This window comes from Diorhabda carinulata, chromosome 3 (assembly GCF_026250575.1).
Source record: "Diorhabda carinulata isolate Delta chromosome 3, icDioCari1.1, whole genome shotgun sequence".
NCBI classification, from domain to species: Eukaryota; Metazoa; Arthropoda; class Insecta; order Coleoptera; family Chrysomelidae; genus Diorhabda; species Diorhabda carinulata.
The window spans coordinates 13,040,577-13,062,853 of NC_079462.1; the positions used below are offsets into that span (position 1 = coordinate 13,040,577).

Here is a 22,277-nt window from a genome sequence, read left to right on the forward strand (position 1 = left end):
ACTAGTACTGGACGTGATTTTAGTCATGATTGTGATCATAGTATGATCATAGTTCGTGTCAAAGAAAACTGAAAACTCTTTTTTCGGCCTTCTTGCCCTTCTACAACAGTACTTTTAGGAAAATTCAGTCAAATCTTATGCCATCGTTTCACTTTGTTTTTTAAAAAATATTTCACTGTTTTTTTCCTTTGATAGTTTCATTTCTCTGTATTAAAGTTGTGAGCAAAAAATATTCAAAGCAATATTTGAATAAATTAAATAATATTAAATAGGTAATTAGAAACTCAAGCGCAAAGAAACTGACTCAACATAAGTATTACCATGTGTTTGTCATGTTTTTAGTTTTCATAAATACATTTGTATTGATAACTCCAATCCAATTGTTTATAACATTCCTATATTAAATCACTCAGTTATTCAACCTCACAATATGAGAACTGGAAATTTTATTGGAATGTATCGCTAAGAATTTCCTTTAAATTTTTTCCATATTACACATATAATCAATAATGGGGGTCACGAGAAATAATATAATATATAATATAACAATATAAATGGAGCACTCTGGAGTACCAAAATCTCTTGACATATTATCTGTTCAAATTTTCAGACGTTTGTCCTTGATTTGACAAACAATATAGTGATTCTAATGCAATTTCCTAATAAGAAATATTATAGGAGCAAAACAGAAATAAAATTCCCGTTAATAATACAGGAAATGCTTCTTATTTTATTAATGTTTACAAATTTACTCCGAAAGTCAAACATATTGTTAATAGGAGGTATATGCAGGTAATGATAGTTCTACAAATAGAAAAATTGAACCTAACCGAGCTTCTTAAGTTGGAAAACAAATTAAACAAAACAATAATGATCTTAAAGTTGATATAGTATCCATTGTACACAAAGATTGCATTAGTTTTCTGATAATTGCATATTTATATTCCACTGTAAGACTTGAGTTTTAATGGAGATAAAAGTGTTGACTATTTGAAAGAAAAGTGGATACAATTTAAAATTGAATATTAACGCCAAGGTAGATAATAAATATCTAGGAACAATTGATTATATATTTGAGCTATTTTGGTATGAAATGGGGCAAACAAATAATGCTTTGTTGGCAATCAAGATATTGTTGAATACTTTGTTAAAAATACACGAGTAAATGGAAATGAACTTGAGAGTGATTGCTTGTGACATTAAAAATTACATTGTATTATATTTTACAAAGTATTGTTCATTTTATGTTGAGTGATTCCACGAGAAATTGGAGATTCTCAAGGTAAAGAACATTTTATGCGATTTTTCAGAGAGGGACTAACCGGTTACGTTAAAATTTCATCTAGTATTATAGCAGCATTATAGTATTTTTAAAAAGATGGTTGCTAATAGTCCACATCGACCATAATTTACACTTAGGTGATAGCCTTTTTATAATTGAAGTATTAATCAATTCAAAACTACATTCAATTATGTAACAAAAAGTCATTAACTTCAATTGAGATGAAAAAAAATTTTTGAAATAACAGAAAAGTTGCAATACTTTTTTATAATAATTTATTTGTCTATTGAAATGAATGAATAATTACAATTTATGATAACTTTGAAATAAAAAGACAAATTATGAATTAATTAAGTTTGAGGTTCTCACAAAGGTTTATTCAAGAACCCTCCATTTATATTGTATGGTAAATACGAGTATCATCACAGATGCAGCTGTAGTGAAAAAAATATTAACAGAGTGAAAAATGTAGAGGGTTGATATTATAATTAAACGGAAATTTCAAAAAAAAAACAAAGAATAACTAAAATAGTACGTATGAGAGAAGCACTGTTGAATAATATTTTTCACGCATGTCTATAAACACGCAAACTATAGGCAAATAATTAAATAACATAAATAATATTGTGTAGAGAGTTTTGCTATAACTAATGTTGCAGTTTCTCAGAAGAAATACTTTACAATTTGCTAACACATATAACGTTATATATTAGCAGCTAATTATGATTTAAACTTAACGGAGAATCCGTTTATTTTAGTAAGAGTTCTTATTTGTATAATCGAGAGATCAAAAATTTAGTTTAGAAGTTGCTGTATCAATTATTCTGATTGATCCACCCTTTTTAACACAATACGTTACGAAACGTATAGTCTGTAATTAATGATCTTACTTCTGTATTTCCATTATATTTCTAGGTACTTATAATCAATAATTCTTTAATCCTAAAAGATTTTATGAACCAACCAAGTCTCAAAGATTATAATTCTTTTTTTCATTTTTGATATTTTAAATTAGCACATGGTTTTGAGACATTGGAGTAATAAAGGAGTGGAGCTTTTTGTCGGAAAATTTTTTTTTGCAATCTAGAAGATGAATTGGCAACTATATAACACTTTTCATTGACATTTCTTCAGATACTTTTCTCGGAAATAGTAGTCGCGGCAATAACGTGTGCATGCAACTTATCAATTGGGATTTTAGGTAGCACAGATTTATTCAAATATACTAGCAACACTTCACAAGTTTGATTGTATAAAATATTTATGTGATTTGCTTTAAAGAAAAAATAGATTAATAACACACTGTATTGTAACATACTAATCGACCTAGTACTTCATATTTCATCAATTAATCACTTTCTAGATCATCACCAACCACAAACAACAACCAAATGCTAGACGTAGTTAAGCGCTGCAATCACAAAATTATTTTCATATACTTAAGTTTATTTATTTTTTTTCTTTAGTTATTAGCACTAATTTCTTTTAATACACTTTTTTGATAATAAATATAATTATGTCATTGCTGTGACATTTTTCAGAGACATTATACTTTTCGGGTATAATTTATTCAATTGGTATAAAGTTAATTCCAGGAAAGAAAACATAACTAAAGATCACAAGAAAGTTACTATTGAGAGATCCGGGAAATCTAGAATAAAAGTTACATTGATGAAAACTTCTTTATAAAGTATAAAAATCGTACTAGCTTTCATTATAGATGGATATCACATTACATTTTTTCGATTCGTATAATTCACTAAAAAAATTAAATCATACCATTTAGATTTAATAAGACAATGTTATTTCAAGCCAAGGTAATTCCGTTCAAGGTATTTACATCCTATACTTATAAACAACAGAAAAATTGTTTTCATTATTTTATAAAATATTATAATTTTAGTTATTTCAATTAAACGACTTCAAAACTTCTCATTTTGTATTTCTTTAAAATCTTCAGATATAGTTGAAAAATGTAGTAATTCATTTACTTACATCAGTAATATTGTGATAATCAGATTCAGAGTCGGTATCAAATGAATCGTATTCTACTATTTCGTATTCCGGAATATCATCGGTGTCTTCATCATCACTGTTTACATCTGAAATAGAAAAAAAAACAGACAATGAAGTCCTATTCAATCATTACATATTTGATGGAAGTGTTGCATTTTAATAATAACGCCAAGAATAATTTTGTGATAACAGTAAATACAAAGCTCGAAATATTAACAATATAATACTTAAATAACAGTAAAGCTCTAAAATATTAACTGCATCATCAAGTTTTGTAGAATGAATATTAGATAGATATTTGTTGAAATATTTCATAACATTTTGGTTAAGAAAGTAAAAATGACAAAATTGGTACGACAGAGTGAGAATATGGATATTGGAATAAATGGAACATAAAGGAACATGGAACATTGTCAGAAAAAGTAGGTGTAATTGGGGAACCAAAAAAGAGAAATATGACAAAATCAATTCGTTTTAAAAAGGATAATATAATTAAAAAATACAAATTATGCCATGATATCATATCGTATTTATGTTAGTAACAAAGTTAACATTTTAACTGAAAGTATAAAGTTTATGACAATCAATCAGTTTTTACTATATTCTTGTTAATACATTCTCACCATCTTAATGACGAAATACACTCTCTGTCCTCAGATCTTAACTATTATCAATTTGTAAATTTAATGTTTATATTTAGTATACTCGTATATGTTACAGTGAAAATTATAAATCGGTGATTATATAGAGTCATCGGTGATTATAATCACCACTGAATTTGGTGAATATGATGAATTATTTCATAATCATGAAATTTACCGGTTAGTTCAGACAATCCCCAAATCGTAATGGGGAATGTGATAAATTCGGATTATTGTAGAAACAAACCAAACCCATATTCTATGGGGAAGATATCATTTATTTGCATTTACATATAAGTTCACTTCTTTAGACGTATTGGACTGTTTTGGAATTACAAAGCTTGCCAGATTTTTTACGAACCCTGCTTATTAGGCCAGTAGAATAGACTGCAGGTTTTTTTCTGTGGTTACCATCTAACCTAATCTAACCTAACCACTGTTTTTCAGTATCCATAATATTAAATAATTTAGAATTTAAACGCTCAAGCAAACCAGCCACTATTCAATATTTTATTTTTTATGAAATAATAGCGAAAAAATATTTACATGCATAGAAATGAGAGCTACTTTTGAAATCACGTACTTGTCATGTTCCAAGCAGTTGCTCAAACTGAGCGAATTTTCGTAAAGTTAGAGATTTTGATAAGTAATAAATAATTTATCATAATTACTAACTACCAAGTTAAGTGGTGATTAAGTATAATTATATATATATATATATATATATATATATATATATATATATATATATATTCTTACGGCCACTCTCTTTATGAATCAGTGTTTTATCAAGTAAATCATCTTATTATTTTTATATTGCACAAAAGAAATATCAGATGTAAATATAAACACGTGCATGTTGTGTATACAGAATTTGCAGTCTTTGGTATTGTGTAGTACGCTAACAACGAGACAGTTTGCCAGAACGTGACTAAATACGATATACATTAGTGAAACAAAGAAAATATGTCATTTTAGAAACTATTAGCTATTAGCTAATAAATGATCGTAAAGAAAGTGAAATATAATATCGAGGTTACATCTCTTAGATTATCCTCATTTTCCTGTTTGAAAACTCTCTCTCTCTCTCTCTTATATATATATATATATATATATATATATATATATATATATAAATGCATATTAAATGCATCTAAAGGTCAAGAAATGAAAAATCGAAGAAATATATACGAGGCATATTTTTTAAGTATTGCAATGCCAGAAGATGCAACGGCCAATGCGATGCCATTTTTTGATCGTATCTCGGCAAGAAGTAACGAAATAAGGAACGTTTTCCAGTTCCACCTGGTGCATCCAAAAAAAAGAATCCTCCTGCCGAAACTACTAACATAACGCGGCCGTAAATAATTTTTTGCTCATCATTTAGTAGTGAAACATTACGATTAACAATCCTGCCATTTCTACAGTATCGTATTGTAGTTTACGATTCATATCTGTGTTGAATAAATCAGATGCACTTCGATTCGGTGAGCTCATATCCAAATGACTGATCGGTAAATTCGCAATAGCAATGATCCTCGATAGTAATCAATGCTTTATTGTACATTGCATCGCTGAATGATATCGTTAGATCGTTGTACCTTATACAATGTCGATACAATATATGATCAGTCATTGAATCTTTGTGATTATCCCACAACATTTGTGCTCGGAACGGGAAACACGTTGTCGGTACTATAGCAAATAGTAGGCGAATTTGTGCTCCTGTGCAGTTTAATCCTGCTTCAGCAAGCATACTGTTCCAATGATTGTCGCCTTCTAGCAAGCTTAGTGCAAGGCATGCATCTTTACACGTTGGATACTGTTGTCCATCTACCTTGCGTATATCTTGAAATGATAATGGTCCGTTGACATTAACTAACAACAGTCGCAGATAAAACCACTCAGTCTGTCTTGGATTGATTGTATAACACGACCCAAACTATTTGATTTGAATAAACCGAGGCACGCATCAACTAGTGTCCCTTAAAAAAAATCGCGTTGGAAAAATAGGGGTTGATCGTAGAGGTGTGAAAACTTCAGAGTAATATAATATTTTTTATTCTGTCATGACAAAAAAAAAATAAAAATCTTGTTAAAAAAGTTTATAATTAACACATAAAAGTTGGGATTGATTGTAAAGAGTTGAAAATTTAAGGGTGGACTACCCTTAATATTTAGGGGGAAGAAAACTAGATGTTCGAATCTCACACCTATCCGATATGACCACAAAATTTCATGAGAATCGGAGGAGTTCAATTACAAACACCGCGACACGAGAATTTTATATATCAGATATATATTATCATCGGTGAATTAATTTCATAAAATTTTAAATTCATTACTCTCAAAAATCAACCTTCAAATTTACAATAACACAAATATATATATATACATCAATGTTTAAAATAATAACCCTTTTTTCTGGTTATAAACAACTAAATGACAGTGAAAGTTCTTTTTATTATGAGACAATTATTTTGTAGTGTAGAAGAGTATATAAAGTGAAAATACAAACCACACCTGAAAATGTGCATTATTAAAAAAATTGGAATGTTATACAATGAAATCAATTCGTAGAAAAATTGTTTCATCTAATTCACTGAGATGATTTAGAAAGCACCGAAGATTATTAATAGATTATAGCGTAATTCTTCGATTAGATAGAATATATTCAATTTCTAATGTTAGTCAATATTGCTGACGACATAGTCATAATAATATAATAATAGTAATATAATATTAATAATCTACTGTTTATAAACAATAAACATGCATGCTTGTTATACCATGAGGTTTGACTTTGAACCCGAAATATATAATTAGTGATTAAAACTATAAATCCTTTCATTCATAACAAACGATCTTGGTTTGAAACTTAAATATTATGTGATTGTTTCTGAAAAAAAACTATCAATTAGTATGGACTATATTTTGATAGCAGCAATTGGGATAAGCAGTGCGAAGTTTGTATCGGTTCCGGATTGATAGTCTACGATTATAGCTGCTTTAATGTGGAAAAAGGTACCAGAGAAACTTACGAAATGTTAAAATCTACCTATGAAGATTATATAGTGACTTTAAAAACTGTTTACAAGTTGTATGAGTCACTATAATAGTCACTAGGAAATCTAGTCGATAATCCTGTAGGTATTACATGGGATCAATATTATGGGATTACCCATGCTGAACCTGCGGGATTTGTACGAACAATATAAAAGTACTGAATTTGGCAATCAAATCCCAAATGTCTTTCACAGCTCCGCGGAAAGCAATTAATTTCTCATAATAAATTAGGGACTCGTTCCAGCGGTTTGTCACTGAAATAAATAACAATGATCTGTTTCTTTATATCAAATATAGCAAATACATTCCTTCTAAATAACTAAGCTAACCGATCGTTAGTATCGAAAGTACCCTTACTATTTATGTGATTCCTTTATATATCAAATATTTTTTAACGTTTTTTGTAAATGATACCATTTTTTTAAATAAATGATACTAGCCTAGATAAGGAATATCTTTTCTAATCAATTGCCAATTCATACCTAGTATCATCTTCTAAATGGTAAGTCTGAGATATGTGGAGGACAACGTACGAGACATTTTTTTAAAAAGTTTAGATTCAACAATATTGTAATCTATTTTTAACCTCCTTATTTTTAAACGGAATAAAGAATTAATAGTGGTGGAAAGATAGAAGGAGTGATCCTTGTTGCAGAGGAAGTATGTCAAGGTGTCATAAGTCCTAACAGACCGAATAACTCGTTATTTGATAGTTCTGACTGTTCTAGTAAAATTTAAAAAAATAAAGTAGACGAAAATATGAATTTAGAGGTGCCAATGGTTATACACTATTTAAGTGAAGTGAAATTACTTGCAGGAATATTTTGGTTTTTTACAATAAAAATCTGAAATTTTCTGCATAAAAAAAGTAATTTGAGATGCAATAGGCTAAAAGAGTTATCATTTTGAATTCTTGGTGTATAATCGAATTTGTTAGTTAGTAGCCCATAAATTTTCATAATATAAAAACTTTGAGTTGGAATTTAATTAGAATCCATTTCAAGACACTGCTGCAGAGGTAAATAATTTATACATGATTGATATTGTTAAATGAGAGTAGAATTAGCTGAGACAAATTAATCACTCTTTGTTGTTGTTAACTTAGTTGGAGTAGCTAATCCCTTAAATTTTTCCATAATTCTCTATTACTTTTTTGAAATTTTTAAGATAAACAAAGATTCAATTGTGTTTCTTTTATTTCATGAAAGACTATGATATGATGCGTAGTTGATGCGTCTTATTCTACATAAGATGAAACTACTTTTGGCCACAGAAAAAGTGAATCGATTGACTGTTTCAAGAGTAATAGTCTTTATTTTATTTAATAAACGAATAATGGTGACTATTGCTCCAATTTTTTTACTAGTACGGCAGCCCAGATGGAGGATGAAGAATTTGCAGTGGAAGTTTTTGTAGACATACAGGGAGCCTTCAACATGAGTAAATGGATAGGCCAGATAAAAAGCTACTGGAATAAATTTAGACAATGGGAATCAATGTAGTTACCTACATCATTCGTTTTTACAAGGACTTGTAAAGTCTTTTTTTGACACATTTCTTAACCTATAAACTATGAACGACCAAAAATATTATTATTTTAACACTTAATGTAGTGATAATCTATCTAACAGTTAACCTATTAAATTCCCTGGAATTGATGTTAATCACTAGTAATTTATCTGTATTTATATAGAAACAATAATAAAAGTGTTACTACTACATCATTTATTTTTCATGCTCTCTCATCTTTTGAATGTCAATGACGTAAATAGAAAAAGTTAGAAAAGGTGAGAAATTAGATCTTCACTTTAGACAACTGAATCCTATTTTTCCTGATCAATTCAAAATGAACCAGCATATGTATCATTCTAATTTCTATTTCCTAATGTATAAGTGTAAGCTATTTATACTTTGTATTCTAGATATACTTAATTTTCAGATATGATTCATCATTCATTATGACGAAAAATTTCATAACCAAAAATCGAAATAATGATGAAATCTTTTACATTAAAATACGGTCGTGTGTTATTAATTTATTGTTTTGATGTATAATCTACTATCTCAAATAACAGACGTCATCGTGCTGATTATCATATTATTTCATCGACTGATAAGAATGTGTAACGAGAATGTTATATATAGTGATAAAACAATACTAACAAATTGTTAACTCTCAGCCCTTCTTTAGAAATGGAAGCATGGAAATGCAGATTGAATCATTAATCACAGGTTATATAAACAAGATACGGGAAGTTACTAACTGGAGAAAATAGAAAACGCAGATAAATTAGAAAACAACAGATAAATAAGAAAACAATATGTCTAGTACAAAAAAAAATGTTCGAATTGGTAGCATAAATCGTTCAGTAAGCATACAGGATCGCAGTTTTTGTATCAGTTCCGCCCAATTGATAAATGGATTACTATTTTATTCAGTTTCATGTTTAGCTCAACATAAACATAAAATCTCAATTCTTTGGTAATATTTTGGTAAATATTACCAATTTATTCCTAGCAATATTTCCTCTAACTTGGTGATAAAATTTTTGTATAATATATACTTCTAGACATTCCATATCACATGATTATTATTCCTAATTTTAAGCCGACATCAAACGTAACGTAATTTTTTGGATCATTTCCACCCAGGAACCTCTTTTCACGAGAAGCATCTGCACCAGGAACAACCACTTCGGTTCGATACTTCATATTTATTATTTAACTAATAAAGTGTAGAGTGGGCGGTAAGATAAGGCATAGGCCTTTCGTCCCTATTCAAACTATTGTTACATTTAACAATCTCAATACTTTCAAATGTATCAAAGGATAAATTTTACATTATTTATATTTATTCCATGATTATGACGACAGTGTGCAGGGTAATACCAGATTTTTGTGACCGTCAACATTTTAAATAAGTAATTTCAAACCAAACATTACTGACTTCTTAGTTTGCTTGGCAAACTTCTTATCACAATCATCACAGTTAATTCCGTAAATACTCCGTAAAACTCCTTTCAAGATCTAGCACTTCATCGTCAGCATCTCTCAACAAGACTGAAAGATGCTAGAGCAAATTTTTACTGTTTTTTTTTATTTTAGAAAAAAGTGGTTTCACAATGAGATTTCTTAAATATTTTATGTCTAATAAACAACGTATCTCCAATCGTCTTACCTTAATTATCAAGTTCAGCCCCATCCTTAATAGAAATTCTATTCTTATGTACCTTTCAATGTTAAGTGGAAAATTAATGACGATGTAGCAAAAAATTGCTATTTTATGTTGAATGTAATGTAGAATCCTGCTACCTGCTTGTAGAGGTGTTTCTCTTAAATAAAAAAAATTCTAGCCTATTACATTTTTTTCCATTTCTTACCCGTCATAGGTTTAAGAAACCTTTGTTTGAAAGCACCATTTCCCAAAATTGAAACAAAAATCTGGAACCATTTACTTTTATACCATTCCATCCTGTTTATATAGGAGGATTGAAAAACACTAGTTTTGGAAAATATGTATTCATAATATTAGCTGTAATGATGGTGATAAAAAGTATGATAGACAAACTAAAATGACTGTTAATGTCGGGTTTAAACTAACTCATTTAAAAAATGAACTTACAGAAAAATCTAGAACGATGGAACAGGTTCAAGGCGGAAATATTCAGTATATTCAGTTAGCTCAAGTTACTAAATTTACCTTTAGTCTCTAAAGACAATAACTTGGTTATCCAAATCTAACTAACGGTTCCACATATTTCAATAAATTTATATCATCTGGGTAAATATAAGGATTAATTGAATGAAAAATGACCACAACCTATGCTGATAATTTAATATATATGAACCACTATAACACAGGTGAACTCATTGATCTATTTAATTCCTTTCCATTTTCACAATGTTTAAGATAATTTTATAGGTTATAGGTAGCAGTATTGAGTTTTCCAGCTGCTAAAGACCTAATGAAGGAATCCTCTTAAACAAATAGAGGTAGACTCGACTACTAACAAAACCCCGAAATAAATTTGTTATACTTTTGGTATAACAAACCCTTTTTGAACTCATTTGTCATTATTTAACATTAGGCCAAATATATCATGATAAAAATGAGGTGTAAATACGTTATCGTGTCTATCGTATTTTATTAAAATAGAACTCAAAACGTAATAATATATTTTTTCAATATCACTGTCACTTAAACGAATACCTGAGAATAAAAATAAAAACCACTGACAATGGTAGATTCTGTAGAAGGCAGAATGTTGAAAATGCAATCACCTATTTCCAGATATACTGGTCGAATATCATCGAATTCGTAGAATTAACCGACTTGATGTCTCCCCAAATAACAAAAATCTTCGATACTCTTGATTTCAAATATAATCCAAGTCATCTACTGACTTTGGATCTCTTATAATAAAGTACAAAACTGAGAAAGGAATAAGGTCATAACATTTGCATCCAAAACAAGTAAATCTGAGCTTAACTCAAACTAGTTTTGAAATTGACTAAACATATATAAAGTTATATAAGTGTTACTTATTTCAATATCACTGAGAATAATATAGAGAAAATAATAGAAAATTACACCGACTCATAATTATCGGTAAGAGCTGTTCAAACAGAAAGAACATGAATAGTTAAACTCGAAATATAACTGAATATCTCAAGGTTATCGTGATCATATATGAGAAACATAATAAATTGAATGGATCATACAATTAATATAAAAAAGAAATTCAGTTCCCATAAAGTATCTCTTAGTTGGAGTATTTAAATGTGTGATAAATAATGCAAATCACTTTCATTGCATATCATTAACTATAATTTGAATAATTTTCAAAATATTCTCATATCCATTAACTATCATGGAAGCGTATTTTAATAAACAATTCATAAAAAAATATATCGATTCGATAAAATCAATGGCCCATAAATTGTGTGGCAGCTACCTTTCATTTCTAACTTTCACTGCTCCTAGATGTTATTAAAACTATTTGAGATAATTATATCATAACTCAATATTGGCCGCACGAGTTATATGAAAAACCATATTTATCATAAGAAATGGTCATTAGTAAAACAGCATATATTATAAAACACAGCTTTTTGCGAGCATTATTCATCTACACCTTCACCTACACATGCCAATGTTACACTTCATATAATTCTACTTTCGCGCAGAAAATCCTGCGCCTAAAATATGAAGATTTGAATCAAAACAATTAAATAAATTATCACACTGTTCTTAGATACAGGGAATTTTAGATTAGGGCTATATGAAATCTTTTACATTTCACAACCAATTAATAGTCATCGGGAATTATTAAATACAATAAATAATGACTTATATTTCATGAACAGTGGGCAATAAATATTTTCCAGAATTTAGGAAATATTTTAATAAAAAAATGAACAAACTAATAGAGTTCGTTTCCAATCAAGAAAATAATTGTTCAGAATTTTCAAGCCAATTTGATGTTATAATTCAAAACCAAAGAATATTGTCAGCAAACATTCAGACTCTTGTTCATTATAACATCAAATTTGGACTTTTAACATACCGATACCAATAACGGGCCAATTCAAATAAAACGTTGCCAACATTAAGGGAAGCCGACGCTACCTACTAAAGATAGTGAAGGCGTCCATAACCCTCTAATAAACAAAACTTTGGAGCGGCTGAAGCGGAAAACAGGAGTGTAGCAAAAAGTGCGAATATCTATGGTTCCTCCCAGGCAGTAAACTCTGCTGGAGGTCCCATTAGTAAAGGGTATTCAGGATAGTGAAGGAGTAACAGGGGCAAGGTCAACGTCGAAGTCTAGGGGCACTCCCAAGTATCGGATCTCTACAGATTAGCATCAGAATGCAAGCTGCCAGAGTGCACTTTTGTCTACCAACAAATTAACTTGTCGTACACTTTACTATCAGTTTATTAAGGGAAATCTGGAGATTCTAAAAAGAAAATGTTCCACTTCAAAAATTTTTGTGTCGTATACATGAAATAGTAAATTAAAATTACTGTTTATTTAAGTTACATTAGTTTATGTATTACTTATGCATACACTGTAGATACGCTCGATTAAAACTAATATTTTCTTTCTGTTATGAATAAATATTATACTTTTGAATTTTTTACACATTGCAAGGACTCTGACACTTCACTTCTAGCTTCCAATTTATTTTAACGTTATCTCCTCTACAAGAAGATAATGGATGAGTAAACTACTTATTCTAATTCTGAATTTTGATCTCGTACAGTTCAATTTACATGCAAAGTAACTGCTAGAAGTTTATGTGTTGCATACACAGTGGAATTTGTTTATAGTGATGGCTAAAATATTCACTTCTTATTTACTATTACAGTTTTGTACTAATTATGCAACTCTATAGTGTTAAATATATTCTATGACATTATACAAAAAAGTATATTAGCTTTACATCAAAAATGAAATGTAACAAAAGGAGATGGTCGATGCCAGAGTCTATAGAATGTGATGCAATTGGACCCGTTTCCTAGACATTTTTACGGAAGACTGTTTCAATATTCCTTACAAAGTTTTTAATTCTTATACCAACTCAGAAGTAATTAAATTATCATTCTCCGCAAATATCAAGTTTTAATTTTGGGCCTAGGAACATAAACGAAAAATACATATTTATTAGTACAACCATGGTAACAAATGTATTATCTTTTCAAATGCTTCTCCTTCAAAAGTCAATTTCTTGACTCAATACGCTTTTCTTTGGGATCGACGAGATATATTTAAGTTGGATGAGTATTTATTAAAGTTACTTGATTCAAGCTATCAAATATTATGCCAATGGAAGAAAGTAAATGAAAATTGGGAGAAAATATAATAAGCAGTTTATGTTTATGGTTGTACCCAGCGGCTAAAACTTTCATGACCAATTATTGTACTGTTCTTGTGAGCATGTTTGTTTGTGTGAAGGCGAAACATAAAATTAAATTCAAATTTATGAAAACAGAAAAGTTTGCTAGTAATTTGAGCTCCAAATATTTAACTAGGATTGAAAAATTGTTAATTAGATGCGTAATATCAGTAAGAGTTATTATCAATTTCTTAGTAATCTGTTTAGATCAAATTGTCAAATTATTTCTGTATTCTCTTATTAATTGTCTGGCCTTATATGGTCGATATTCAGCATCAACTGAAATTGTGTTAGAAGCTGATTAAATATAATCGAATCAAAGCGAAAAATCTAGAGCCTCTTCTGAGTTCCTCCTCTGTGCTGATGGTAATCGACTCATCGACTTTTCTTGCTAAATCACGCCTCTTCCATGACTGTCATATTATATGGATTCATTATTCACTAGCAATTTAAAAATTCAAAAGATTCCTATATTCATTCTAAACACATTGTTCACACCAACACTCATAATTGCACTGTCTGCCGCGCGTTCCGATAACCAAGAGACTGATAATAAACCGGAAGCTGCGAATATTCTTTTCTGATTAAATTTTGTTCACACAACTCAAGTTTATCCGATATTATTGCTTTTGTTTTGATCAAAAACTATCAAGTGTCTCTAGAAATTGGTTATAAAATTGCAAAGAAGACGGTGCTGCAGATTCAGGATCACTTGTTTTTTATCGCCATATTAGTAATAGTAAGAAAACATTCACAGCTACGTTTTTTCTACTTTGTCATTTTTATCTAGCTAAGTACGTTTTTAACATTTTTTTAAGATAATTTCCTAGTTTATCGTTATTATTTGCTCAACGCCCATAAAATTTTTATTATTAGTTCTTCGATCATCATCGCCATCCTCTTCAAATTTTGATAAAAAGTTACCACTTTCAAACTGTCTGTGAATCTTTTTTTTTTTATTGATAATTACAAAACTACTTTCAAGCACAAGTGACAAATTATGTTGTTTCAAACAATCGCTATAAAAGTTTGTTATTTGATTACTTAGATATTAATGTCATATGAGTAGTATCATGACCCATTGTTCCTAGATTCAAATGTAAATTAATCAGGTTAGGATCCGGTGTTTTTACTCTAATATGTATAAGCTCATCTTCTAATTTTCAGCACAGGAACTATGGTAATCTTTAGTTCGAATAAAAAAATCAGATTTTGGCTTCGAAGTTTCGGCAGAAATATGTATTAAATCAATTTTCTACAAAAAAAACTGAATCTATCACACTTCAATTTTTTTAAGCAAACATATTGAAAAAAAATTATATTGTTATCACGCTTATTTATAATTTTCATTGGTGATACACTGTCGAACAAAAATCCAACGTGATTCCCCGTTACAAGGACCTGTTTCAATTAAAGCCATTTTGTGGTGGAATATTTATCTTGTACTTGTACTTGTACCCCTAATGCATTATAGAATAAAGATTCTTGATTCTTGCTAAAAATACAGTTAAAATTTATACATTTTTAGCATACTTTATAAAAAGTATGGTACTTAATTTGCATGATGCATTTTTTTATCGACACGAGTTCCGTTCGTCAAAAAGTATCTACATATTTTGATATGACGAGAGTGAGTCAACAAACAATAATTTAGACCTATGTAAACTAGTGGAAGATTAAAGGCATAAGTACATAAAAACAATATTCTAGCAGTAACTATCTGTCTAAAACTTTGACAGGACCGCAGCTAAAATATTTTGCGTGAGTTTCCGAAGTCATGGTACTCGTATAATTTCTATACTTCCAATAATCGAAGAAATAAGTTAAATATTATTATAAATATACCTTGTTTCTTGGAAAACTATATTAATATACGAATAAAAAACGCAAGTGTCTCTGATCAGTACTTTTAGCATCTAAGATTTGTAATAATTTTCTCGTTTTAATATTAATAATAAAATTAAAATATACGTACAAAATTTATTTGAGACGACTCTTCACAATTTGTAGTCTAAGTAACACTTTTTGCAATGATGAAACTAGATTTTATGGAGATTAAGATTCGAAACAATGATGACAAAGCGCTCAAAAAACATGCCGAAAGAAGGTGTAGCATAGTTTTCGAACATCATATGTTGAGGATAAAACACATCCCATCCCATTTCTCTGCAAAACAAGAAACCGATAAGTTTGCTACCTGCCATGAGTAAAATCGCAGAGAGAGTGAAACTGAGGATTCCAATCGAAGTAATAAGAGTTCTGAATAAACTACCCGCAGAACACTTCGGCTTTAGGAGAAGCTACAGCACCAAACAGCAAATTTTGAGACTACCTGAATATATTACTCAAGGTTTTAACCAGAAAGAATCCACAAGAGTAATCTTCCTAGACATAAGCAAAGCTTTCGATCGAGTTTATCACGAAAGGGCTTGCTTTTCAAAAGATATACTAAATCGCTCATAATATTTCTAAACACGTACCTCAAAGAAGTTTCAGGTGAAGGCTGCAAACGAGAAATCAGAGAGCAGGCGGTACAGGCAGTACTGCAAGGAGCGGTATTATCACCGATGTTGTACAACATATACGAGGTCTGGCTATTAAATAACGATAATGTGCACCTAGGGGGCAACCTAGTCAAGTAAGGTAGAAAACGAATAGTGCGTTGGGTACCTAGATATCTTGTCTATGCACGTCCCAAAACACGTTTCCGTCACTATTATAGTATTGATGCAGTAGCGGTTTGGAACGAACGTGTTTTTTACTCGTGCCGAAAACCATGTGTGACGAAAAACAGGAGCAAGTATCAATCTCAAATTTCTCGTTAAATTGAGAAAAAAAACAATTATCTAACTCGTGGACGTGTTTTTGAGTGGTGTAATCGCTTTAGTGAGGGCCGAGAGAGCATTGAACATGACCAGGGTCCAGGTCACCCTTTGACTTTTTCAACTCCAGAAACAGTAACCAAAATCAACCAAATATTGCGTGCAGATCGTCGAATGAGTATCCGGATGATTACCGATGCTGTAAACGCCGATAAAGAAACGGTTAGAAAAATTTTACACGAGCAATTACTCATGACAAAAGTCTATGCGAAGTTGATGCCAAAAAATGTGACTCCTGGTCAAAACCTCTTGCGTCATCAGGTCTGTTCAGATTTCCTTGAAAGGTTAGAAAGGTTAGGAAAAGATATGCTTTGAAAGGGGCCCGATTTGAATCGATGGAAGCGATAAAGCAAAAAATGGCAGAATTCCTAAGGGCACTCACCAAAGAAGACTTCCAGCACTGCTTCGATCAATGGAAAAAACGTATGGAAAGGTGTATCATGCAGGGATCATGCAAATATAGAATAATGTTTATGATAAAACCCTTTTTCGTAACCAAAAACAGAGAACACATAACAGCGCTATATCCGAACGATACCGCAATAGCAACGAGGTGCATTAAGGTGAAAAGACGCCAAACCGCCGCAAATGAGATAGAGGAATGGTGTAAAACATGGAAAATAGAAGTTTACTATGAGAAAAGCTGAGCCGTTCTGTACGAGCCACGGACGCGAACGGAAAATAAAAATCAACGACGAAGATAAAAAAGGCCAAATAATTAATCGTAACGTTGGATCGAGGTCTCATTTTCAACGATCACGTGAAAGAGAAGTAAGAGCACGACTATGCGGATTAATCAGTAGAAAAAGCAAGACGGAAACAAAACTCAGATTTATTAGGAGTATAATATCGATTATGACGTATGCCTCGGTTGCATGGCAACAAACATGCAAATCGAACAGAAAAAAAACAGGCCAGAGAGAATATAACGCTGAGACAAGCATGGAATGTCCACTGGACAAGAAACGAAGTACTATACGGAGAAACAGGAGTGCAAAAAGTATTGAATACCATGGACGACAGGCAGTACAAGACAAGGCAAGTACACCAAAAGCGACTATAGAAAACACAGGAGACCGAAAAGACAACTAGATCGATAGGTTAAGTTAGGTTAAGATAAGTTAATAAAAAATTATATAAAATACAAATTAAACACAGGACACACAAAACCACACACCATTTCATAAACAAGTGCCGAGTTATACATCGGGAACAGCCGTAAAGAAGGCGAAGGACAACTCGGATCAGATCTTTTCTTGCCGAAGAAGATTGGAAATGGTTTACCCCAGGGCGGCGAAAATAGATACACACATTACGACGACAAGATAACCGCGAAGACAATGGTGTATATTCAATAGGCTGAACAAAAAGGAAAGACTCCCGAATCTCCTATAAAACTTAGGATAGAGGAAGGAGTCTACGGGCGAACCCGCGAACGAGAATGGAGACGTGTCGGAATAACAGAGGGTGGTGGAGAATGTCCTTCTTCGCATCCATCCGTGGATTTTATCTAGGGGTGTACGCTTAGCCGCATGGGCTTTTCCATGCACGCGCTCGTATGTGTGTGTGTTTGTGCTCAACATGAATAAAAATAATATGCTTTTTGGAGTTTCAGTATGGCGTTCGGCTGTAATATTTTCAAGTTAACATTTCGGAACTTCCAATTTTATTAATACTCATTATATATGTTCACAGAATATTAGCTCAGTTTGCATAATTAACCTGAAAACAGTTAACAGAAATAAATATAAATACATTAATAGTATATTAATGTTTGCTTCAACATAAATAATTACATTTTGTCACAATGTTGGTAATTTAGAGGAAATTTATAACTTTACACTGAGTTCAATAACATTTTTACATGAATGAGCTAGTAATTAATATTCTATTTGCTTTTTCTTTCAAAATTTATTTCGATAATAAGAGTTTCGTATTCCTATTTTTTCTGTAAATTCAGCTGATATATACTGATATTGCACTCTAAAAAACTTGGAATTTGACAATCGGCAGTTCAACAAATGAATACACTATATAATACTGAAATTATAGAGTTTTGAACCGTACAGAATTCAGCTACTTAAACATTAAGAATTGAAAAGATTGAACCCAGATGGAACTATAATTAGTTAATGATTCATTTTTAGAAACCATCAGTAACCGTTATAACAAAAATATACCTCAGAATTAAAATAATGCAAGTATGATCAAATTAACTGTAATTTGTGATATTTATTTTGCCAATATATTACGAAATTTTGAAATTGAATAAATCTTAGTTTTGTCACTTACCCTTACATATATAAGACAAAATAAATATGGAAATAATTTTTTTTCACTTAATTCTCTTCTATATATCACAAAATTTTATAGCAATTGTAAAAATTATAAAGTATTTAACAAAAAAATGTGTTTCTATTTGATTTGGTCAGTGTGAACCATTTTAGCAGTAAAATGTATCATAAAAGTAGTAAATCACCCCCCATTTGAGGAAACGAAAAGGTTTTTATGTTATAGGAATCAAAATAATGCCAGAATTGTTAACACAAACCTTAAAAAACGATTGAATTAGAAAATATATAAACAAGTGGTCTTCATGTAGAACATATGTTCTGAACTTTAAGAAGCTTGGTATTAACAATCCTAATTGTTGTGCATAAATTGTAAACAGTGCATAATAGCGATAATCAAACATAAACAGTTTTTTCCTGAAAAATACATTATAGCTTCCAAATTTATCCATTCCACAATGAACGCTTATGAAGTCAATGAAAAACGCAGTAAACAATTTATAACTGGAAGGTTATATTATGAAAACTAAATTTGTAGTATGTATGTGGTATTTTTTGGATACATAAAATTTAACTTCAGCTGTTTTTATGTTTCATGATTTGATAATACTGTTTTATTTTTTTATCACATTGTATAATCAAACATTCACTACTATTTTATTATAAAATAAATATTATAAAAAGAATTATTATATAAAGAAATTTAAAATATAAAAATGCTCTAATTCTGTTTTGAGATATGGCAACTCTAATGTGAATATGTCATATTTGACATTGGCATCAGAACGTGTTGTCATACGAGTTCTATTAAGTTGATTACAGGTGCTTGAAACATTGAGTTTGGTCACAAAATGGAATTAAATCGCAAACATTTTCATGCGATGATTTTCTATGACTTTCGACGGGGATTAAACCCTACTACAGCTGAGTACCGATCAACTTGCTTCGACTGTTGAATCGCAGTTGTCAATTTTAGTTTTTTATAACATCTGATTCATATTTTAATACAGCACTAATGTAATCGTCAATTTGTTATATTTTATTCTCAAATTTGAAGTATGTTCAATAAAATATTAGTTATACTTTAAAAAATTTGTCTTGTTAGTGATTTTCTTGTTTTTATCTCATTTCTTTTGCTTTAATGTTTGCATTCAACATTTAAAAAACATCAGCACATATTAAATTCATAGAAATTATTACCTATCACATTAATGTTGATGAAAATATCGACACTTAAAAACAAAGTATGTAACTATAAAATTAGAAATTGACAATTGAATGTATGTGACTTTCGAATGTCCTCAAATGAAAATATTATAAATATATTTTTCACTTGTGAGTAAAAACAGTTACTTCCATCACATTAAGTAAGAGGTAATCTCATTCTGGTCTCTGGACATTTCTGTTGTTTTCGTGTGTTCTTTATTTAATAATTAATTACATAAGTTGTTTTATTGTTTAACTCTTTTATTTCTACAATTATGTATAAAAATAGTTGTAAATAAATGTAAATTTTCACAAACAGTATAAAATTTGTTATGAATAATAAAGTTTTAACAATAACCTATCCCTGAAGAACCACATCGCATTATGTGTGTTTTATTCATAAATACAATAGCAGAATTATTTTATGTTCATAAGTTTGATATTCTCGGATAAGAGAAGGTGAAAAACAAACATGATAAAACTAATAAAAAATTATTGACTCGAAGTTTGCGGGGTTCGTGTTTTACCTACTAATATTATTTACACATGGGTGTTTTCATATTTCATAAGGTAGATATAAATCTATCCAAAAGTGAAAAAAGGGTATACATACCGACATAGAAAGATATTTCTTGACTTTCAATGCTGTCCTCAAATATTCTATTTTTAAATTTTGGCAAGTCCTTGGCCTTTCTTATAGAATTACTAACTTCACTATAATCAGTATCACAGCAATCATAACTTACACAATCATTAACTACAGTACTATTTATATCAGTATTATCATTGACACAATTGAGATATACTTTGGAATTTGACGCAATTGTCACCAAATCACCTACATTTCGTCGACGATTTTTCCAATAACGAGTTGAGTTCTTTGAAACTATGCTGCCGGATACAGAATTATTTCTCGAATGCGCACCAAGGTCCATTTTTGGTTACACTAATACAAGCCTTATAAACATTTAAACCGCATAATATAGTTACTACATTGCTGGTTTTTCACTGATTTCTACTGAATAAAGACTCATTCGTTGTAACCTTCCTCCGTGGTGCCTGCTAAATACGTAACTTTCACTTAACAAAATACTAATTTTGTGATATTTTATGATAGAAGTCGAGCCATTCTCGTTTACCACACAGTATTATTATCAATAGATTATCTATTTTCAATTGCAGTCAATAAAAACAATCATTTTGGAAGAACACAGTTGATATCTGCTAGCGAATAAATTTATAATGTACAATAAACGTTAATCAGAAAATTGTTATTAGTATAAAAATAGAGGTTGGCACAACCATTTGAAAATAACCGTTTCAAAGTTGGATTGAATATCAGAATCGAAACTATTGAAGTAAAACAGTGAATAATCAGTTTCATTATACAGAAGGGATAGAATTATATCATTCACATATTCTTTGATGGAGAATAGTTTGAGGGCAAAACAGATATAAAAAAAGTACAAAATATAATCTATTACATAATCTTCTGAGATAGAAGATATTGAATAGGTGCTCTTAACATTCGTTGATGATTTTTATTATTAAAAGAAAAATATATTATTTTTATTATTATTTATTAATTTGAAAAAATGATGGTAATTAATTCTAATAGAGTTTCTAATACCATATCATTAAAAGCTTCATTGATTGCCAAGGAGTGAGTTTTTGATGTGATACTCATTGTTTTTGTTATAAGGTTTTTGTCAAAAGTTCAGTAATTTCTCTGTCATTTTTTTGTTAAAAACTTTTTTATTTATCACAATATATATTTCTTTCATTTCTTTAATTTCTTAGACCTTTTAATATGTTTATGTTTCTAAATGTTCTTGATTTTAGGTCTCTTCTTTTTCAAAATTAGTTTTTAAATAAGATGAAGATAGATAAAATTTGACGTTTATTTCTTTATCAACATTTCTATCAACGTCAATTTGAATAATGAATTTTGAAACCTATGGATTTTAAAGTTTTTTACAAGAATACGATTCAAAAC

At 30.0% G+C, this 22,277-nt stretch overlaps 1 protein-coding gene across 1 annotated transcript in view; it reads right to left on the reverse strand.

Moving 5' to 3' along the window:
* Positions 1-21,557, reverse strand: part of LOC130891155 (ephexin-1) — a 43,029-nt gene extending 21,472 nt beyond the window's left edge. The window contains exons 1-2 of the mRNA XM_057795739.1: positions 20,895-21,557; positions 3,278-3,384 (exon numbers count right to left, since the gene is read on the reverse strand). Of these exons, the coding sequence (XP_057651722.1) occupies positions 3,278-3,384; positions 20,895-21,216 (429 nt within the window). The 5' untranslated portion in view covers positions 21,217-21,557. The remainder of the gene's footprint in view (positions 1-3,277; positions 3,385-20,894) is intronic.
* Between the last annotated feature and the right edge of the window lie 720 nt (positions 21,558-22,277).